The 22,012-nt window shown below is 36.0% G+C and overlaps 1 protein-coding gene across 6 annotated transcripts in view; it reads left to right on the top strand.

The window, feature by feature from the left end:
* ATP9B (ATPase phospholipid transporting 9B (putative)) overlaps positions 1–22,012 on the top strand; it is a 181,093-nt gene that overhangs the window by 32,920 nt on the left and 126,161 nt on the right. For all 6 annotated transcript variants that reach the window (XM_035549695.2, XM_035549692.2, XM_035549691.2 and 3 more), the window contains exons 4-6: positions 2,469–2,582; positions 6,469–6,577; positions 17,794–17,852. In XM_035549695.2, coding sequence (XP_035405588.1) covers positions 2,469–2,582; positions 6,469–6,577; positions 17,794–17,852 — 282 coding nt within the window. The remainder of the gene's footprint in view (positions 1–2,468; positions 2,583–6,468; positions 6,578–17,793; positions 17,853–22,012) is intronic.

Below are 22,012 nucleotides of genomic sequence, written 5' to 3'. Positions count from 1 at the left end.
ATTTTAGACATAAATTAACACTTTCAATTGATTGGAAGTACTCTGTAGCTATCTGTATTTGCACTGTTCTGCTACAAATAATTTGTAGGGAACACAGTTGTATTGGTTCCAAAACCATAGATGTAACTAAGTTATAAATGTTGACCTGAATGAGTTGCCCCGGTTGAAATCATCATTTGAAGATTAGTCTTCTGTTTAGGATCATATTTTTTTTAACATTGCAACTGACAGTTTTGGGTAGTTTTTAATGATTATATGAAGCTTGTACTTTGATATAAAATGTTAAGGTTAACAGAATCTTACTGGCTAAAAGAGCTCTAATGTTTCCAAATTTAGTTCTAATTCCTTACCTTTATATAAAATACTGCTTCTACCAGATTGTGCAGTTTGTTTACTATTTCCTCTTCATCACTTGGTACAGCTGTTTAGAAATTTTACGGTAATTTCCATAAATAACATCTTTTTGACTTTACAGTTTTGTCAGTTCCAAATTTGAAAAAATCAGAAGATTTGAGGTTGTCTAGGTAGCTTTTTAGCAGAACAGTAGTAATATAACACTCTTGCAAGACACTGGCGACATTAAGGTGCTGCTACTTTGCCAGAAAGACACGTTGAGATTAACTTTTCTGAGTTTTTTTCCTAGGGCTTAGTTTTTTACATAAGTAATAACATTGCACTGATGAAAGCAATAAATATCTGTCAAGTAGCTTTGATTTTCATGCAGAGTCATTGCAATGTCAACTGAATTGTAAACTTAAAAGATGGAGATACTAATTAAATGTGGTTTTGATCTGTTTTGAAACTTTTGGCTTTGAAGCAATTTATTACTCACTGTGGAGTTACAATCTAGAATAATATTGCAAGTTCAGTAGACACTTCTAGTAGCTAGCCACTCCCTAGTAGCTAGAGGCGTCATGTTATACCAGATGTCAGCATCTGTCATTCTTTTGGAATATGGAACAATTTATTCTGTGGTGAGGGTACTTTGTCTTCAATTAGAACTGGAACAATTATCTTGGAGTTTAGACCAAACTTTTATTTATTAATAGACACATCCTCTGTATCAGTATTTATTACAAAAGGTTCTTTTGAGAAATTTAGTGCTAAGTCATTTTTCCAGATTACTTCATGTCCATGTTATTATTAATATTGCATAGTTTAAACTTTCTAAAAACTTAGTAAACTGTCATTGCTTTTGTTAAAAAAAAAAAAAGTTGGTCTTGCTATGGAAACTGAAGAACACTACCTTATTCTGAGATTCCATCTGATAGCCTTTTGGAAGGAGAACAATACCTACCCACTCTCTGTGGATCACTTCTGTAGTCATTTTGTCTTCCTAAACAACATTTGTTCTTGAAGACTGAGTAGTTTCATTATTTTTAAGAACTGTGGGAAGTGGTAATTTTGAAGGAACGTGTCTCAACTGATGGTAACCTTGGCCCCTTTGAAAGCTGAGAATCTTGAGAGAGAAACAGATGAGTTGTAGATCTTCAGCTTGTACAAGAGTAGAAACTTCAGTGGCTACATGGAAGAGGGAGTGTGCTGAGGGAATGTGTTGAATGAAAGTAATTAGGAGTCGATGTGTACTGTTTTCTCTATGTGCTGTAGATGGGGTTGAAGTTTTAGGGTATTCTCACGCTGATGAAGAGCAATATCGTGTATCTTACTCGATTTTCTTACTCTGTCTGTAGAGGTTAAAATGACAAAGTCTAAAATAATATAATACTTTCGTAAATGGTTCCTGTTCATTTGATGCCAATGAGTTTTTATTTTTTTTATTGAAGGCTGAGCTGTGAATATTTTAAGAAAGGAAGCATCTTAAGACAGATAATGCAGAATTAAAGTATTGGTACCTAACAAAAAGATATAATGCTGTATTTTTAGGAAGAAAAGATTTAGCAGCTAAAAATGAGAACTTTAAGCAGTGAAAGTTCAGATACAGTCTTCTGTGTTTTTATTGGCACTTTAAGAAAAAAATCAAACTTAACTCACTTGGTTTCATAAACAAAGGTTACTATTATGAATATAAAATTATTACAAGATCCTTCTACAAACATCTGAATTCCATTTTCTGTTGAAATTCCATAGTGAATCTTTGCACTGTGATCTTGATATGTATATAATATTTTTAAAGACTGATGAGCTTACATAGTTCGGTTTTCAAAATGTCAAAAAATCAGCAAATTGCTTTTCCAGACTGAAAAGAGGCATTCATATCAGAGGAATTTTCTCAACAAAAATAGCATTATAATGTTAAAATAATAATAATATATATAGTATTGGGGATATTATACTGTACTATACAGTACAATATGCTGTACAATATGCTGTACTGTATAGCACAGTTATAGTACTATGTGTTTTAGTATGCCATAGGTTTTGTATCTACTGTCACGATAAAGTGAATTTTATGTATACTATACGCATAAATATTAAGGAATTTATCTATTTTGTGTTTCTCATTTTAGGTTTTATATGAACAGTTCAAGTTTTTCTTGAATCTCTATTTTCTCGTCGTGTCCTGCTCACAGTTTGTACCAGCATTGAAAATAGGCTACCTGTATACGTACTGGGCTCCTCTGGTAAACAGAAAAATGCTATTAAAAAGAGGGTTTTTTAAACTTCAGCTGAAGAGTTCATGTACATATTTCATAGATTTTCCTCTGGTAAACTACACTGATGAAATATGTAACAGAAGTAAAATACTTAATTCAAAGTACAGTATTACAGCAGATATTGCAGAAGGTGTTGTTTGTTAACCCTTTTTATTAAGTGGCTAGTCTGAATCAGTAATGTTCCTTTATAGCAGTTGGTCGCTTGAGAGATTGAAAAGAGGAAAACAAAAACCAACAAACAAAAAAGAAAAACTTTAGCTGGTAGAGAACTTTATTGGCAGCATTCAATACTTGTGTGTTATTTTTTTTTCTGTTTTTGTTCACTATTTTATATCTTAAGGCTAGGTCATAATTGAAAGCGTACATTTTTGCATTCTTTTGGTATCGGTTTTAATCCTGTACTTTTTTCACAAAAAATGCATAAATATTAAAAAATAAAAAAATAATAATTAAGCTGTGAGTAAAGCAGAAGGAAAAGGTATTTTGAAAATAAGTTATGCATTAAACATGCTTTTCCTGACTGATTGCATTGCCAGTTGCACTGCTTTCCTTTCAATATGTCTATTATTGAACATTCTGCAGTATGTTCTTGGGAAACTGTTCAAATAGTTGCTTCTGACTTACAATTTTCAAACCTCAGGAAAAACTATCCTCTGGAGAAGAGGCTCTTATGGTAGTCCGCCAGCTATATTCTTGTGATTTTGAATTCATATATTATTTTAACTGAATCATTACCTTTTTTTTTTTTCAGTTTCCCATCCCCATTGCCCCATGTGTAAAAGCAGATCAGGAAGAACAAATACCTTATTTTCTAAATTTATTTTTAAAATTGTATTTTTCACTAGTGTTTATTGCAAGAGGTGTTCAAGAGGAGTAGTGACATGCAGACTGCTTGAGTAAAGGTTGTTCTTCAGTCATTCTAGTAAATATTCTGGATTGATTTAATTGCTGAGACATAAGACCTTTTAAGTACTGATAAATGAAGAGGCAGTCCTGGAGATTCTTCACACCTCCATGTCCAGACGACTGTTGCTGCAACAAAAAATACTTCCAAGACAGAAAAAATGTTTAACTGTGGGAGTTCTAAAATGAATATTTACAAAGGTCTTTGTTAGTGACCCAGTAACAAAAGACAGAAGTTAACCTTGTCTGGAAGTTGGTCTCTTAATTGTGAAGTGCTGTATGTTAATGGAGTAGTAAGGAGAAAAAAAAATATCAGCCCATCTTGGCATATCAGCCCATTTTATCTCTGTCAAAAAAATAATAATAATACTGTATAACACAGAATCTGTTTTGTATAGACCTGTGGGTCTTCTTCAAGGATATTTTGAATAATGTTTCCGGTTTTCACATCTTGCACAAACTGAGATCTTGTTGCTGGTGCTTAGTTTTTGGAAAACTCATTTGTTTCTACTTGAGTAGCTGACTTCCAGGTAAACAAGATTAACTGTATGTTGAGTAAGGCTCAGTATTTATGATGAAAATATAAAACATTTATGTCAGACTCCCCGGGTTGTTATTGTGGCTTGGCAGATGAGGGTATTTCTTTCTTTTTTTTTTTTTTTTCTCTCCTGGAAGAGCATGTAAATTGTTGGGAAATGTTCATCAAGAATAAGAGGAGTAAGAGGAGTAGCTATAACTTAGTTTTGGCTCGTGTTTTCTCTCAAGAGTTTAAAATAAACAGAAATTATTCAGCACAATACTTAAAACCACAGAATAGAAGCTGACTGTCTTCTAAAAGGTGGGTGTTTTTTGTCACTCTGCCTCTTCCCCTCCCCTTTCTTCACTTTGCACTTAGATCAAGCAGCAGAGTTCTTCAAACAAGGCTGTATTTTACTCATTTGTTGTCATTTGCATAGTAGAGAATAGAACTCTTCTTTCAAGTCCAACATCCAAGGATGTAAGGGACATAAATTTGATTGGAAGCTGTATGCTAAAGATGTTTAACTACCTATAAAGAAAGGCAACAGAATGAGTTTTCTTGTTAGATTAGCTTTCAGCTCCCCTTTGGAAGAATGTCCAATTCCTTTGGGTAAATGAGGAAAAAGGGATGTGTTAAATACTTCCTTATAGTCATGGTCATTTGTATGGAGCTACCTAGCAGGCGATTTCCAGGAGAAATTCTTGAAATTAACACCTCACATTCTGTGCTTTGATTACTGCCTAGTGAATATGATATGTGCAAGTGGCAAATATTGGAAAGCATTTCAGGAGTTCCTTTCTTATGCTACTAAAATATTTCTGTTGTCAAAGCTCATAAAGATAACACAGAATGCTGCCATAAGAGGGGGAAAAACCCTACTGCTCTAAAGCGTAGAGATGGTGGTTAGGGGCACTAGCAAATGGCCATTCAGAATGGCAATGATTTAAGGTGTCTGGAGAAAATGAAGATAAACAATTTTATAAAAATTAGAGAAAACTTTTATTCCAAGTAAAGCAGCATGTCAATCCTGTCAGATCCTCAGACACTTTTCAGAATGTAGTTGACCGATTTTGTAAAGTACTTTCATATTTCTGAGGGTTGAAAATGGAGTTCTAAGGCAGGCCTGTCTGAACCTCCTGCTATCTCAAAGGGCTAAATTAAGATCTGAAACTTGGGTTTAAATAATACTAGCAAGTATTAGGGGATTTGGTGTGAGGAGTGAGCAAGAATGTGTTTTAGGCAGTTTATTGTTCTATCTGGTTCTAATTTAATTGATGTAGCTAGTGTAAACATGAACAAACAAGAAGTATGTAACTATAAGCCTGCAACAGATTAAACCTTAGAATTCGGGACTGGAAATGCAAAATGCCCTTGCTATTGAAAAGAAAAATTGTAGTCAAGACTGTTCTAAAAAAGCTCCACATCTTGACTTCTTTCTACTGAGAAAGTAGGGGAAGGCTGGCAAACACTGTTGGAATTTTGCAAGAAAGTAGTCTAATGGCTTATATTTTCTGGCATAGAAGGGAAATACTGATGTGTTTCTGAGTCCAAATAGATAATCTAAAGCCTTATCTGTTGGAGGATTTGTGAATATTTTTTTTAGTAATCTTGTATGACAGTAATAAGCTCCCTTTACTGACATAAAACGTTATTTCTCTTCCACTGATGGAGAAAGACTAAGTACTTGATTTCAAGTAGCCAGAAACCATATCTGAGAAAAATTAGAAAGAGAGAGGGGAAACTCCTACAACTATATCCCTGAACTGTTCTGTATTCCTTTTAGCCAGCATATTCTTTGTGTGGCCAGAAACTTAATTATATGTGGAACTCTCTGCACTTCCAGTATAAGCTGCAATGGCACTGTCCTGTGAAAATTGAAGCCAAAACATTTAGATACTTAATTCTTCAGAACAGAACCCTTTTTTTTTTTCTTTGTCAATATTTGTAGTGGGATGGTAAATAAATGTAAGATGGCAAAAATAATTAAACTAAGCATCTGTTACCTTTTCATTTCTGTCTGTTAGGCAAAAGGCAGTGAACTTACCAGTATTTGAACTGGAGACTTCTTAAATGTTTGTTGTAAAGCCCCAGATTTTTCAGAAGATGGGAAAATAAGCTTAAAAAACTGTAAAGCAGTCTTTTACTTATTTGAGGCATTTAATTTTTTTTTACATTTCAGTTTATATCTAAATTAGACATAATTTGAATATCCACATTTTCAAATTATATGTATACAGTATACAAGTATGATTTTCCTTTTTGGACTAAAAATTTAACAGATTGAAGAAAACATTTGAAAAAGAAAAAATCCAAATGAATGAAAAAGTAAATATTCTAAGTTCATGTTCTTACTTTATATAGTGTTCCTGCTTGTGTATTTATGTTCTAGCATTTTGACAATTCTGAGTTGCATCATTGTATCTTTAACAGGGATTTGTTTTGACAGTCACAGTGGTACGGGAAGCTGTTGATGAGTATCGTCGTTACAAGAGAGACAAGGAAATGAACTCACAGTTGTATAGCAAGCTGACAGTACGAGGTTAGTAAAACCATTTGTATAAATCCTTAAATATTTAATCTTTTTGTAATACACATAGAATTTCAGTTCAAACAACTATCTAATACTTCAAACTGTACGTTTGAGAATGAAACTGATACTGGACTGAAATTCTTGATTTCAGTTAGATAATGAAACTTAAATTTGATCTGTTTAAGAAATACTGTAAATCTTTGGCTTGTAAAGGAAATGTATATTACTGTATATATCTTTGAAATATGCTACTATTTTGCACTATTACTTCAGTGTGCAGTACTCTGAAATTGATCTGAACAGTAAATCGGCAGCACTGTCAGTTGTATATCAAGTGCATATATGAAATAAGGAATCAGTAACTAAGAAATACAATCTAATAACATTTCTGAGTCTTTCAATCTTAGTAGATATATTTGTACATAAGAACAGGTTGATGTATTGAGAGTCAGATAAGTATTAAAAACACTGTTTTTAATTTTAGCATATCATTTGAAATCATGTGATTGCATAATAGGAACAGAATGCTTTAACATTTGAGTGGTATTCCCCAGGGCTCAGTATTGGGGCCAGTTTTGTTTAATATTTTTATCAATGACATTGGTAAGGGGATCGAGTGTACCACCTCTTTACTGGTGTCTGGGATTGCAGCACCTTGCCCTTGGGCTTGTTGAACCTCATTCGGTTCACATGAGGCTACTTCTTAAGCTTGTCAAGGTCCCTTTGGATGACATCCCTTCCTTCTGTTGTATCAGCTGCTCCACTCAGCTTGGTGTAATCTGTAACATTCCCAAGGGTGCACTTGATCCCACTGTCTCTGTCATTGATAAAGATATTAAACAGTACTGGTCTCAAGACAGACCCCTGAAAGACTCCACCCGTCACTGTACATAGAGCCATTGACTGCAGCTCTCTGGCTGCATCCATCTAGCTAATTCCTTATCCACCAAATAGTCCACCCTTCAAATCTGTCTCTCTCCAATTTGGAGGTGAGGATGTCATGTGGGACCATGTCGAAGGCCTTGCAGAAGTCTGAGTAGATGACATCGGTCAGTCTTCCCTTGTTGATTGATGCAGTCACTCCATCATAGAAGGCCACCAGTTTGCTCAGGCACAATTTACCCTTGATAAAGCCGTGTTAGCTGACTTGGATAACCTCCTTATCTTGCACGTGCCTTAACGTTGCTTTCAGGAGGATCTGTTCCATGGTATTCCCTGTCACAGAGGTGAGGCTCACTGGTCTGTAGTTCCCTGGATCTTCCTTTCTACCCTTCTTAAAAATGGGAGTGATGCTTCCTCACCAGTGACTTCACCTGACTGCCATGGCTTTTCAAAAATGATGGAGAGAGGCTTGGCAACTACATCAGCCAGTTCCCTCAGGACCCTGGGATGCATGGCATCGGGCCCTGTAGACTTGCATCTGTTCGGTTTCATCAGGTGGTCTCAAACCTGCTCTGTGCTTATAGGGGGAGGGACTCTTCCCCCAGCCCTCACCTACACTTTCAGAGACTTGAGAGACACGGGAAGCCTGATTGGCAGTGAAGACTGAGGCAAAGAAGTTGTTGAGTACCTCAGCCTCCTCCATGTCTGTTGTTACCAGCTCTCCCTTCTCGTTTATCAAAGGGATTACACTCTCCTTGGCCTTTCTTTTCTCAACAATGCACCTGTAGAATCCCTTCTTGTTATTTTTTAAATCCCTTGTCAAGTTCAGTTCCATCTGTGCCTTGGCTTTCCTGATCCCATCCCTACACATCTAGATGTGGCATCTCTGTACTCTTCCCAGGCCACATGCCCCTGCTTCCACTGCCTGTGCATTTACCTTCTTAAATCTGTTTGTCCAGCAGCTCCTTACACAACCATCTTGGTTTCCTGCTTTCCCTGCTTGATTTCTTACATGTAGGGATGGAGAGTTCTTGCAGTCTAAGAACAGTGTCCTTAAAGAGTTGCCCATTCTGATGAGTTCCTCTGTTCCTTAAGGACAGCATTTCAGGAGATCTCATCCACTAGTTCTTTAAATAGCTGGAAGTTCGCTCTTCAGAAGTTTTGGGGTCCTGTGTTTGCTTTTTGCCAGGCCCATATATCTTGGGGTCACCAACTCAACGAGGGCATGGTCTCTGCAGCCCAGACAGCTTCCAGTCTTAACCTCTTTAATAAGTTCATCTGCATAGTTGAGCACCAGGTCAAGTAACGCTTCTCCTCTGGTTGGTTTGTCTAATATCTGGACCAGGAATTTACCCTGATGCACTCCACAAGTCTCCTGGATTGCTTACAGCCTGCTGTGTTGCTTTCCTGCAGGTACCTGGTTGGTTGAAATCAGGACGAGAGCCTGTGGGCGCGATGCTTGTTGTAGCTGAAGCAGGAAGGCCTCATTAACAAGCTTCCCTTGATCAGATGGTCTGCAGTAAACCCCAACCATGAGGTGTCCTTTATTGGTTCGGTACTTAATTTTTATCTGCAAGCTCTCAACCTGTTCTTTGCAATCTATCCATTTCTTAAAACAGAGGGCAACATCAACCCCCCCCCCCTTCTCAGCCCATCTCTTTTGAAAAACTTGTAGCCCTTAATTGCAGTGTGATTCCAGTTGTGTGATTTGCCCCAAAACCCATTGATAGCAATTAGATCATAGTTTTCTAATTGTGCTGTGGTATCCAACTCCTCCTGCTTGTTTCCCATGCTGCATGTGTCAGTGTAAAGGCACTTCAGCTGGGCTATTGGCTGCATCACCTTTTTAGAGGGGCCCATCCTAATTTGTTTGGGACAATTCACAGATATTTCCCTGTTGCTTCCTAAAGTGTTGGTGTTTGTTCTTCTCTGTTACTCAGAAGTACACCCCCCTCCCCTGCTGAATCTAGTTTAAAGCTCTGCTAAACAGAGTATTAATTACAAAGTAGGATAGTGAGAAATAAAACCCACCTTCCTCACACACTCTTTCTTCCCAGGCTCTACTTCACTCCCAGTTCTTCTTCCTACTCCCAGTGCAGGAGGATGAGGAATGGGAGTTGCAATCAGACCATAACACTTTCTTTGTTGCTCCTTCCTCTACACACTCTTCCCCTGCTCCAGCGTGAGGTCCCTCCCATGGGATACAATCCTACATGAACTGTTCCAGTGTGAACTTCCAGCGGCCTGCAGTTCAAGAACAGCTCCACCATGGGCCCTCTCCACGGGCTGTAGTCCTGTAGGAACAGACTGCTCCAGCATGGGTCCCCCGCAGGCCGCAGTTCCCACCAGACAGCCTGCTCCACAGTGGGCTCTTCTCCATGGGCTGCAGCTTCCTTTACAGCATACTGATCCATGGTGTCATGTCCTCCACAGGCTGCAGTGTGAGTATCTGTTCTGGGGTGGCCCTCCATGGGCTGCAAGCCGACAGCTTGCTCCACCGTGGTCGTCTTGACAGGATACAGGAGAATCTGCTCCAGTACATGGAGCACTCACTCCTTCATAGACCTTTTTGTCTGCAGAGTTTTCTCTCACAGTTTTCTGACTTCTCTCTCACAGAGCTGCAGTGCAGCATTTTTTATCCTTTCTTAGTTATGTTATCATAGAAGTACAACCAGCATTGCTCACAGGCTCAGCTTTGGCCAGCAACAGGTCTGTTTTGGAGCCAGCTGGAACTTGCTGTGCCTGACATGAGGCAGCCCCTGGTCTTTTCTGACAGAGAGCACCCTGACAGCCCCCTTCTGCTACCAAAACCTTGCCATGTAAACCCAATATACCATTTTAAAAAGTGATTGGAAGGTGAGTAAATGGTGAGTAGTCATATTAGTGATTACATAACCTAGCAGCTGTGAGGAATAGGAAACAGTATGGAAACTTGCATTGCTTTCTGGGATTTGCATATAGCAGGGAGCAACGTAGCAACTATTGTTCTTCCCTTCCTTGACAGCCTGAAATAGCTTTATCAACATTTAGAGATACCACTGTGGGAAAATTGCAAGTGGGATAGCTATCATTTGTTTAACACAAGTGGTTGCATTGCTGGCCTCCAGATCTTTGTAGTCTTTAATACAGTCTGTAAAGAAATAGACTCTTACAGCTTTTCTTTCAAAGGTGTAATTTAACCTGCTATTTGGTTTTAGTGTTTTTTTTAGTCTGTTACATGTGACACTGAACACCTTTGAAATAGATACTACATCCTGCCGTATTCAGTAGTAGGGTTAGTGATCTGAAATTCTTAGTTCTGGAAGCAAGTCTATAGTTTAGAGTTATCAGTGTGATGCAAATGTCAAGACTGAAATTTGCAGTGTTAAGAGCTAACTTTGGTGCCTTTTATGTCTGTCATTTCACTTTCCTCTCTTGCCTTCTAAACAAGTAGGAGGAATTCTCAGCATTTTTTCAAATATTGTGGATATTGGAGGTTCTGGTAAATTGCTAGGCATTTAAATGGCACTTAAATAGCTGTTTTGGAATCCTGATTTCCTCTTTCCCAGTGCGTGTAATATTTTGTTAAATATGTGTATTTAAGAAACTTCACTTTGTAGCTTCTCCCAGAAATAAGTCATCAAATTAAAACCCCATTTGATCACCTTGACACTGCTCTTTTCGAGGCATGGAATATAAATTTTCAAATTGTGTAAGATAGTATGTAGCAATTATTTCAGGAACTGACACACAGAGTAGTAATGTGTTCAAAAGAGAAGCTTTAAAAATGCCTTTTTTAGTAAGAAAAGGATAGTCAACTTTTACCTACAAGTATGTATGTTTATTTCAGCTTTCCAGTTTTGGTGTCAGTGTCATCACAGAATCATAGAATGGCCTGGGTTGAAAAGGACCTTAAAGTTTCAACCCCCCTGCTCTGGGCAGGGTTGCCAACCACTAGAGCGGGCTGCCCGGAGCCACATCCAGCTTGGCCTTGAATGCCTCTGGGGATGGGGCATTCACAACCTCTCTGGGCAACCTGTGCCAGCACCTCCCCACCCTCTGAGTGAAAAGCCTCCTCCTAATATCTAATCTAAATCTCACCTGTCTTAGTTTAAAACCATTTCCCCTTGTCTTATCACTATCAACACATATAAACAGGCATTCCCCCTCCTGTTTGTACGCTCCCTTCAAGTACTGGAAGGGTGCGATGAGGTCTCCCTGGAGCCTTCTCTTCTCCAAGCTAAACAAGCCCAGTTCCCTCAACCGTTCTTCACACAAGAGGTGCTCCAGCCCTCTGATTATCTGGACCTGTTCCAAGAGCTTCACATCCTTCTTGTGCATGATTTCATACTTGGTTTATGTTCTGTTTGTTGTTTTTTGTTTTTGTTTGTTTGTTTGTTCATTTGTTTTTAAGACACTGATACTCTACAGAAGTAAAGATTCAAGATCTTTGCTTACAATCAAGTCTGAAGCACACGTTGGCTTTCCTGTGATTGCTGAGATAACAATATTTTGAGGTGTAGCCACTTTTAATAATGAAAACATTGTTACAGTCCCCAGTCAAAATTAAGCTGTACTAAAAAATGCAACAAACACATACGTAAGATAATAGATATTTCTTCACACTTCTTTCATAATATAGGATTTGTTTATCATAAAACATTCTGAAACTGAAAGGTATTATTTTGAGGCAAAAAGTTGAATTGCCAGCTACGATAAAATTAAACCAAGATCTTTACAGATGTTGAGGATTTAGATACTTATCTGAGCAAATTAATAAAGTCAAGAACTACACCTCTTCAAACTACTTTTATAAGTAACTTTCAATATAATCTGCCAAATTTTTTAAAATTAGCAGTACTCTTCAAGTGGAAAAAATCAGTTGGGTTTGCTATACTAAGCTACAGGCTAATGGTTTGGAGAAAGAAGGCTTTGTTACTTGTGAATGAACAAACTTGATACTGATTTAATTAAAGGCCTGAAAATCAATGCCACTGTTAAGAGGTACTTTTCAGAGTGGAACTGCACTTCATATTTCTGTAACATCTTATTTTCCCCTAGTGATTTTATGACTTGTGTAGGTTTTACAGCCTTTTCTTTGAAACAAGTACTTTTACATCTCAAAGATGGAGAAATTGACATAGAGAGGTTAAGCAAGTTGCCTTTGCTCAAATGGGGAAGTAGGAAGACTAAAAGTTTGCAATGTTCAGTGTTACCCTTTGTTTAGTTGTGCTATTCTCATTTTTATCTTCCACGATCACTTCTAGTTAGATGTTTGCGATAGGGAAATATATTTGTAGCAAGATAAGCTACTGTTGCTTGAACTGTGGTTAATTATTTGTATAGAGGTAGTAAATGCAGGCCGTTTTGTAAGTTAAAATCTTCTTATACCGCATTGTAATAGATTAAAATCAGGAGTTCTTTGACTACCTATTGGTGTTGCCTTTCTGTGGAGTCATTTTTGGCCTGAGGTACTCCCCAAACACCTAAAATACATAAATGACCTGCATATTCTGGAGATATTCAAGGCTTGTCTGGACACCTACTTGGGCAACCTGCTCTAGGGAACCTGCTTTGGCAGGTTGATGATCTCTTGAGGTCCCTTCCAACCCCTACAATTCTGTGATTCTGTGATATTGCTAAGTGTAGGAAGTACCAGCTTTTTAAGTTGTTGGATTCACACTGGTAACTCTTGAAGTCTTAGAATTTCTTTTTAGTAAGATAAGATCTTGAATTGATATTTGTTCTAGTCAGTGAGTTAACTTTTTATTTTATAATGAGCCATTCTAAACAGAAAATCAAGTGAGAATGGGACTTCGTTTTAAGTGTTGCTTAATTTAGGTAGCAACAGCCAGCTTAATGTCTACAGACTTACTCTGATCCATGAAATAACTGATGTTAGGCAGTTTCCTTTTTCACATAACATGGCAAAATTCAGTTTTCAACCATTCCTTGCTGAATTTGTAGTATGTAACCTTGTACATAGAAGATGAGAAGCTGAGATTAATAAAATAATTCCATTTAGGCTTCGAACATGAAATATTTAAGTCTTCGCTGCATCTTTAAAGGACATTTAAGAATGTAGTGAATTTAAAAATAAAAGCAAGAACTGTGTGGAATTGAGAAAATATCAGTAACTGCTATACATAAGGAGAGAACAAAGTCTGAAAGCTAGTATGTTTCCTTTAAAATCTGATTGAGAAATCTGTTTTAAAGAGCTACAGTGACATGAGTAATTTGTTTTATTTTTGAACTTCTGTTTATGCCCTGTTCCTAAAATGCTACCTTGCTGAGTTTTTATCTCAATTGATCTTTTTTAAATTGCAAAACGGTCTCTTTCAAGAGGTCATTGTGTCCAGTGAGTTTTGAGTCATTTATACCTGTTATCTGCAACTTTGAAATCAGGTATTTGTCAGAATTGCTTGATAATTATTGTAATATTATTGCACTGAACTAAAATCTGTATTGAAATCTCTTATAATATTAGAATGTCAGCTGATCAAGAACAGGGCACCCTTGTGCTTTTTCAAAAGTTGCTGTATTTAAAAGAACAAACATTTCTGAATCTAGAGACACAACATTATGTCTGTATTGCTTATAACGTTTCAAACCTACGGATGACTTTGTTCCTGGTTTTTAGACTATTTGGAACACAGATGCGTATTTAAAGGGTTGTATCAATTTAATTTAGTTGATCAGGGAAACTGTAAGCAGCATCATTTCCACTGAAAAACCAGCATCGTCACCTTTGACTAACTGTAGCTTAATGGTGTCAGTTTTTTTCAGTTCCCTGTTATATTGTGTATACTCCAATTATGCTGACTAATAGATACCAGGTAAAACTTTCATATGGTCTGTACTTGACTGCTTTCATACAGGAGTTTGATATTTGCTGGTTAGAGACAAGTTCTGTTGCCAGCTCCAAAAGCAGTACTTCAGACAGTGCTCAGGGTATGATATGTAAGTTTAGAATTTTGAAATTACTTCTAAAATCTCTCAGAAGTTACTGTTCTTTCAGGAGCTTCTTTCATAAAGATGCTTATTAATAAACAGTCCTTTCTAATATACTATATACCTAGATTGTTTACTTAATTTCTTAAATTTTTATGTGAAATACTTGTTATCACATACAAGTTATTAGTTTTTTCAAATCATTGTAATTCTCTTCAAAAGGCTTTATCTTGAGAGTGTAATGAATTACTACAGACACGTTTCAGTGTTCCAGTTCTGTGTAATTCTGTGTGTTGCTTTAGGCGAAAGCCTTGCGCCTTGGTGGACTATAAAGTCTGGATGCGCAGCCACTTCTGACAGCTTTGGACTTTATTGGTAATTACACAGATGGTGAAGAGTGCTTTGCTACTGAGCTGGTTTTAGTGAAAAAATAGTTTGCAAAAATAATTTATGTAGTGAGTAACATTGTGGTTTTCTTCCCTAAATGCATCTTCACTAAGATGTAGTATTGCATTATTTTAATGTTCTCTGAAATGGTATCCAATGATTCTCATTTTTACTGGTCTAAAGGAAAGTGTTATTTGCCAGCTTTTCAAAATCTTAAGCTATTTTTTTGAATTACTGCCACATTTTACCATTTAATTTTAGTGGAATGTGTCCTGTCACTCAGTTTCATTGTAGAGATAGCCATGGCTGCTTCCGTGTGTGTGGGGATAATGAGGCTCTTCCAACAGAATATATTAGATAATATAGAAGATACTCTGTAGCGTTAGTCACCTAGAAAGCAGTCCAATCAGGAAGCTTTTCTATTCATGATGTGAAATTCCCAGGATTACTAGACTAAGTACAAGCAAAGCTGATGTGTAGGTTCCTGTCGATATACTTGGCACTAGGAGTCTTTGCTTTTTGTCTGCCTTACAGTGCTACAAATGAATATTCTACCTGGTCAGTAGAATTGTTAGTGTCTTTTGATCTTTACTGTACATGCTGTTATAACATGACTGGAAGTTTCAGTTGTTCAAGTTGATAAAATTGCTGTTAGTTTCATTTGATTTAGTATTGCTGAATAATTTTGGTCATACGTGACTGTAGGTGGCACAGATCTGAGACTTAACACAGCTTAAATACTTCGATTTTTGTGGTTGTTATTATCATAACCAGTTAATTGAGTTGGTTATCACAGAATCATAGACTTTATCAAAGAGATAAACTGTTGAAAGTTGTTAGGAGAGAAATTGAAAACAGAGTAGGAAATGCTATGTTTTTGGTAAAGCTACCAGACTTAGAAAGCAAATTAAGATTACCATTTGTTTTAGTATATACTATTTACTTCTAGTCAAAACTTGTGAATTTATAAAGAGAATTCACAGGCTTGTACAGTTAAGCAGTCTAAATGTGTTGATTTCATATTAGACTGCTCTCCTAGTGGCTGATCTTTAGTACAAGTTACTTTAGATTCCTTTAAAAAAAAAAAAGACAAAGACACTTACTTCATTCTCTACGAGACACTTACTTCATTCTCTTTGCAGTTATCTTGAAACTCCTGTAGAGAACTAATGCTTCTTGCTACACCTTTTTGTACTCAGGTCTTCTGCTCCTCTCTTCACTATCACAAATGTGTTATGATGGGGTTGGAAGTCAAAATGAAGATATGATTGGTTATGTATTTAAAAGAGTGGGAGGCAAAGGTGTGTTTGGCAACTAAGAAATTGAACTGGTGTAAAAGATTATCAATAATAAAGACTGGCTTTCAGAATTAACTATGCAGGCAGGCCAAAACAACAGTTCTGATCTCCACTGACATTATTATATATTTCTGTATCTTCAAGTTGCTAGCATCCTGGAAACTTTATTAAGAAAATTGATTAATAGTAATTTATTAAATATTAATTTTAATACAATTTTTAAAATGTATTAAGTCAATTAAAGGAGTAAATTCATTGTTAAGTAGACTAAATTAAACAAAGTTATTTTTTGCATGAAATGTGACTTTAAAGTGCTGAAAATAATCATAAGGTAAATTTTACTGCCTTTGACTAAATGCACATATAAACGTAAGGAATTTTCTGAGATTGTGTTTAGCTGATCTCTTCGTTTAGCGTTACAATGAAGAGGTCTCCTAGATTTGGACGCTACTTTAGTTTTTGTCATAGAACTTTGAGAAATGATAGAATGTGCATTAAAAATCTGCTATTCATAATACTTTCTATTAAACTCCAAATTGTTTGCCGTACCTGCTATGCTTTTGTGGGCCATCTTTTCTAATTTATTTGGTCTGGTTTTGATTTTGAGTCTTTTTTTTTTTTTTAAAGAACCTAACCATGTTTTGATATAACTTACCTGATACCTGCTGCTTGGAAATAATATACTGTTTCTGATGGAAAGAGAGAGATATTTCATATGGGTCTGTCTATGTTTTTGCGTGTCAGGCTGTGTAGATATGTGTATGTTTATATCGTGAGTTAACAGGTCTGAATTGACCACCTGTTATATCTTGGAAGAGGATGTTGGTATATCATGACTTGTACTTTGTCTACAGGGTTTGTTTGTTGGTTGTATTTTTGTTTTTGTTTTGTTTTTTTAACTCCAGGAAGCAACATTTTCTGGAGTTGTAGCAAGGACCTGGGACTACAACTCCTCAATTTTCATGAGATCTACATTAACTCTTCTTGGGCAGTAGCTTACCTTCTCTGTCTGAGTTCTTCAGTCAATCAAATAAGAATATTAAAACTTAACTGTCTTAAAAACATTAATATATCTACAGAACATAGAGAATTAAAATCGGTATTTGTGCTGTTTTTGAATATGAGTTGTTCACAACAGTTACCGAATGGAGAGCTCTAGAGAGTGGACACACTCAATTTCAGCTTTTAATATTTTACTTTTCTAAAATGAAGTCTTCAGGCATTTCTTCTGACTTGAGAGGGACTTACCTCTTTTCCACTATGATTGCCAACAAGTTTCAGACAGTGCCACTTACATCAGTAACTTCTGGGGCTGAGCAACACTACCTTTTGGTAACTGGGCTGTGGATAACAACTCATATGTGTGAGATGCTCCAGGACAAAGCGTAATAATTCTTGACTTGTCAGAGTTAGAAGGGCTGCCTAGTAGAATGTGAAAGACTCCTTTTTCCAGTTTTATAGCTCTATTATTGATATTGTCGATCTGACTTCAGCATCTCTAATGTTCTTGCAGTAGCTAACTGGTTACAAAACTATAGACTTTCTTAACTACAGAGTTATTTATTCAAACAGATCAAATCTATTAATGTGTTCTTCAAACATCAGTTTTGTATAAATTGTAACATTTTCTAAAAATAATAATGTCTTTAAGTATAAGTTGCATTTATATTTTTGTGACTTTTTATTGATGCCTGCTTAAGTTGATTATGTTTTTTTTTTGTCTTCAAGGTAAAGTGCAAGTTAAGAGTTCAGACATACAAGTTGGAGACCTCATCATAGTGGAAAAGGTTGATACTTTTAAAATATATTTTAGAGACTAAAGATTATTAACGTGCTAATTATCTTCTGAAGAAAAGTATATTGAGGTACTTATCTGTGAAGTACTAAGTAAGTAATATTTTAGTTCAAATCTTATTTGAGAAACTTGAAGGAAGTCTCTTTTTGGATTTAATTCTAAGCTTAATTGAATGTAAACATTCATTTTATGAATTGTTATATGCTTGAATTTGTCTAGTGAAGGGAATACAATTACTGAATGACATTCTCTGGCTTGTGCTGTGCTAGATACTCTAAGCTGTCTGACTGCCAATACCTTCCTCCTACTGCTCAAATCCATGTTTTCTGATGTCTGAAGCCTTCTAGGTTAAATTTTATGTATTAAAAATGGGGGGGCTTTCAAGTTAGTTTTATTGCAAATGGTGAAGGAGAGCTGTGAACTCTTTTTCCACTCTGTATTAGTATTATAATAAAGTCAGTGATGCTTATTTCAGTTGGTTTGTTTTAGTAAGTGATCTGGAAGAAACTCATCTGTAACGAGACCTAAATTCAAGCTGTGTAATAAGGAACCTTATGGGTTAGATTTCTAGTTCATCCTCCCTATCATGCTTTGCTGTCAAAGGCTTTTCAGCATACTATGAAGCTGTTGTAACGTCCAAGTTAACATATTTTTCTTGCCAGACAAAAATTTTATGGAATTTCATTCTGGAAAGGCAACAGACTTTCTTGGTGCAAAGTGATTCCTGTTTTTCTTTGCAAAAAAGAGCTAAGCCCTTGATCCTAGAAAGTTACCTCAAGTTGAAGCTTATATCCTTGTATCCAGTCTTGTTTGAGATCTTTTATGGCAAGTTGCTGTTTGCAAGAAGAATAGCTAGTGGAACCTAGTCAGTGATTAGACTTCTCTAAATTTCTTCATGGGATTACAACTATTTAGTGGAATACTATTTAAAAAGGAAAAATCCTTCAACAGATATGCCCTCCTGATTCATGTTATGCTTCCTTGTTTGTTAATACGTCTTCTTTTTCTCAAAGAATTTGGAGAACTCATGAATTGTTAGTGGATAGAGATTGTTTTCTTTTTTTTTCAGCAACATATGAGAAACCCCTCTTTTGTTTTTGGTATAACTTCTATTTCCTTCCTTTCTGTTTTTTTCCTGTAGTTTAAAGACAAGTAACACACCCAAGTGTCATTTGTCTTGCTGCTCTTTAAAATAGATTTATTCCTGTGTAGTTCATACTATTTCTTGCTTTTTTTTGGTCTGCTTTCTATACCTACTGTCTTGTAGGGACCCTCCAGGCAGTGTATGTTAGCATGGACAAGATTAACATTAATGTGCCTGGGCTCTATGCCTGTGTTTTATTACACCTTGCTATTTTAGAGTTCAGATGGAGTCAACTTGCAGCTGCTCAGTTGCAACTCTTCCAGATCTTCTAGTAGACTGAGAATAGATATTTGTTTTGGCAAAGAAAGAAGCTTTTTGGTAAAGAAGCTTTTTAGGGTCTTTATCTTTAAACCTGTAATTAACTATTATACTGTATGGGGAAGATTCCTAGTGGCTGTATAAGTAATGTGCCTTCCCTGAAATTTACTGAGATCCATCCACTTGTTGAATCATGCTAGAATTTGGAAAACTGGGATTACTTTTGGGTTATCTGTCTTGTATGAGGTAGATCATCAGCATCTATTTGAGCATTATGTACAGGAGATTACAGACCATATGTTGTGAGTACCTGAAGTTTGTAATGAAAAAGTAATGTTAAAGATTTAAGGAAGTACTGGGTACAGTTCCTTTTGATGAAGATTTTTCTTGGGTATCTCAGTAAGATGCATATAGTTAGTTGTTTGAATGTTGCATTTCATCCACAAGGTCTCTCCTGCACCATCACAGATTTTTTTTTTTTCTTCTGGCCTAACTGTGGGTGTCTTCAAACTAATGAAATTAAATGTTTTCTGGTTCTGTTTAGAAGTGTATTTTGTTGGAGTAAGCACTTCTCAAATTCGGAGTATGACTCTTAAGCCAAAGAACCAGTCAGGAGTGAAATGTTCAATTGCTCAGTCTAATGGCAAAGGAACAAGTTAACATTGTATTTGACTGGAAGATGCATCAGCAGCATTTCTGCAGTGAAATTAATGACTCATTTGAGCTGAAGATCCATATGTTAACTAGTAACTGCATCACAAATACTAACAACTTAAATGAAAAGCTTTTCTGTACCTGAGCTTTGAATATCCTCTCATATTTATAGGACTGATCAATTTCAAATCAGCTCTAAGTAACTGCAGTGTGATTAGAACAGATTAGCTTTGAGTAATATATCTTTAGTTTCAAATGAAAATTTTGTAAGGCGTTAATATTAGGTCAGGAAAAGGCCTGAAAAGATTGAAATAGTATCCGTTTTTAAAAGCTAAAAGACATTTATATATGTTAGCTGGAAAACATTCCCCTCCCTCTTGCTTTAAACAGGCATGCTGCTTTCTAGTTGTTTAATCTCCTGGGCTTGTGTTAAAATTATTTATTTATTTATTTTCTATGGATGCAGAGGTGCACATGGTTTTCTTCAAGATAATTGAAGGGATGATTTGGTGAGTTAAGATATTGTTATAGTGCTACTGTAGCTTTTTGATTGTTTGGAACACTTTTTGAGGATGTGAAGAGGGCATAACACAATAATAATAATAACACATTTAATAGTAACACGTAATAGTTTTTTAAAACGTGAAACAGTAAAGCTTTATCGTAATACTTTGAGAGCTTCTCTTGGATAGCAGTAAAGGGACACAACTTTTTTTAATCTCAAGTGTGAAGTGAAATTAAACCAGCTTCTGTAAAGATTGTGACTATTAACATGTAGTGTTGCAGAGCATGCAGATGCAAGAAAACAACTGTGAAGTGCCTCTTTGATTTCTAACACAGAAGCAAGCAGGAATGTTTTAGTCCATGAAAAAAAGTATACATAGTTTTTAGCAGTATGTATGGAGAAGAAAGAACAATAAACCTAAAACTAGGGATCTGGAGCCTATGGGCAGTTGTAGGAGAATTGGAAGACTGTGAGGGAGCTGCAAAAGTTTGTTAATAAAGATTTCATGATAATAACATGGTAATAACACGATAAAAATGAAGCCCAGCAACTGGAGAAGCACTTAGCTTATGCTGACTGTTGTCTTATCATAGCTAGATCTCTAGAAAAGAAGTCAGCAGCAATGACAAACTGTAAGAGAAATGGAAGTGCTCCTTCCCCAGAGCTCTGATTCAGCTCAGACTTATGAAAACATAGTATTCTAGTAATTTTTATGACTTGTATATCCAGATTTCACTGCATATCAATAAACATTTCTAGCTTCATCTGAATGGTAGTTGAGATTACATAGGCTTCTGAATGTTCAAAGTTATATGTGTTCTTGTTTTAACTTGTTTCACTTTGATAAATATGACATGAGAGGGTAAACGTGATTGACATTTTGTTGCTGTTTTCTGTGACAATATATAACAGAACTTAATTTTCTCAATAATGAGGTGTTAAAGATTTTTGCTGCATGCTTGCCATCTGTTTTTGTATAGTCAGTCTTTTATAGTGACTAAATATCAGGTGCTCTATCCTTGGAAGGGGATCTTTGCTCTACTGTGTCAGCAGTAGTAGTGACTTATTTTTTAACTAGAAATCATGTAGTACCTTTCTGCCTACTTCCAAAATTTTGAAAACCTGATGGAAAAGGGTATGCCAGTCTTAAGTACTGTTTTTTTTCTCACAGAGAAGATAAAGACAATACAGTATCGAGCCTTCCCTGCGTGCAAGAATAAATTCAAATATTTTAATGCATAAAAGGTTTCACTGTCTTATAGGTAAGAAAAGCTAAGAAGAGAGAAGCCATTAAAAAGACATAAAATCAAGATATGTGTTTTCTGTTAAAATTAAAAAATGATCATGTGACTAATTGGATTCTGTGCAGTTTTGTCAGGTATAAAGACTTGATTCTTGAAAAACTCGCCTTGTACCTACTATTCAATGTACTGAATATGAGAGATTCTTCATTGCAGCTGGTAATGACTGTTAAAAAAATCATTCTGATTATTAGAACTTCTACTTAAATCTGTATTGGATTGTTAGAATATTATGCGAAATTTATTGTCAGACTTTTGCAAATTTTTAGGGATGTTGGTCAAGTTTTTTA

The sequence above is a fragment of the Cygnus atratus genome, chromosome 2 (assembly GCF_013377495.2).
Source record: "Cygnus atratus isolate AKBS03 ecotype Queensland, Australia chromosome 2, CAtr_DNAZoo_HiC_assembly, whole genome shotgun sequence".
In the NCBI taxonomy this organism is placed as follows: Eukaryota; Metazoa; Chordata; class Aves; order Anseriformes; family Anatidae; genus Cygnus; species Cygnus atratus.
This window is presented reverse-complemented; position numbering and strand designations above follow the sequence as displayed.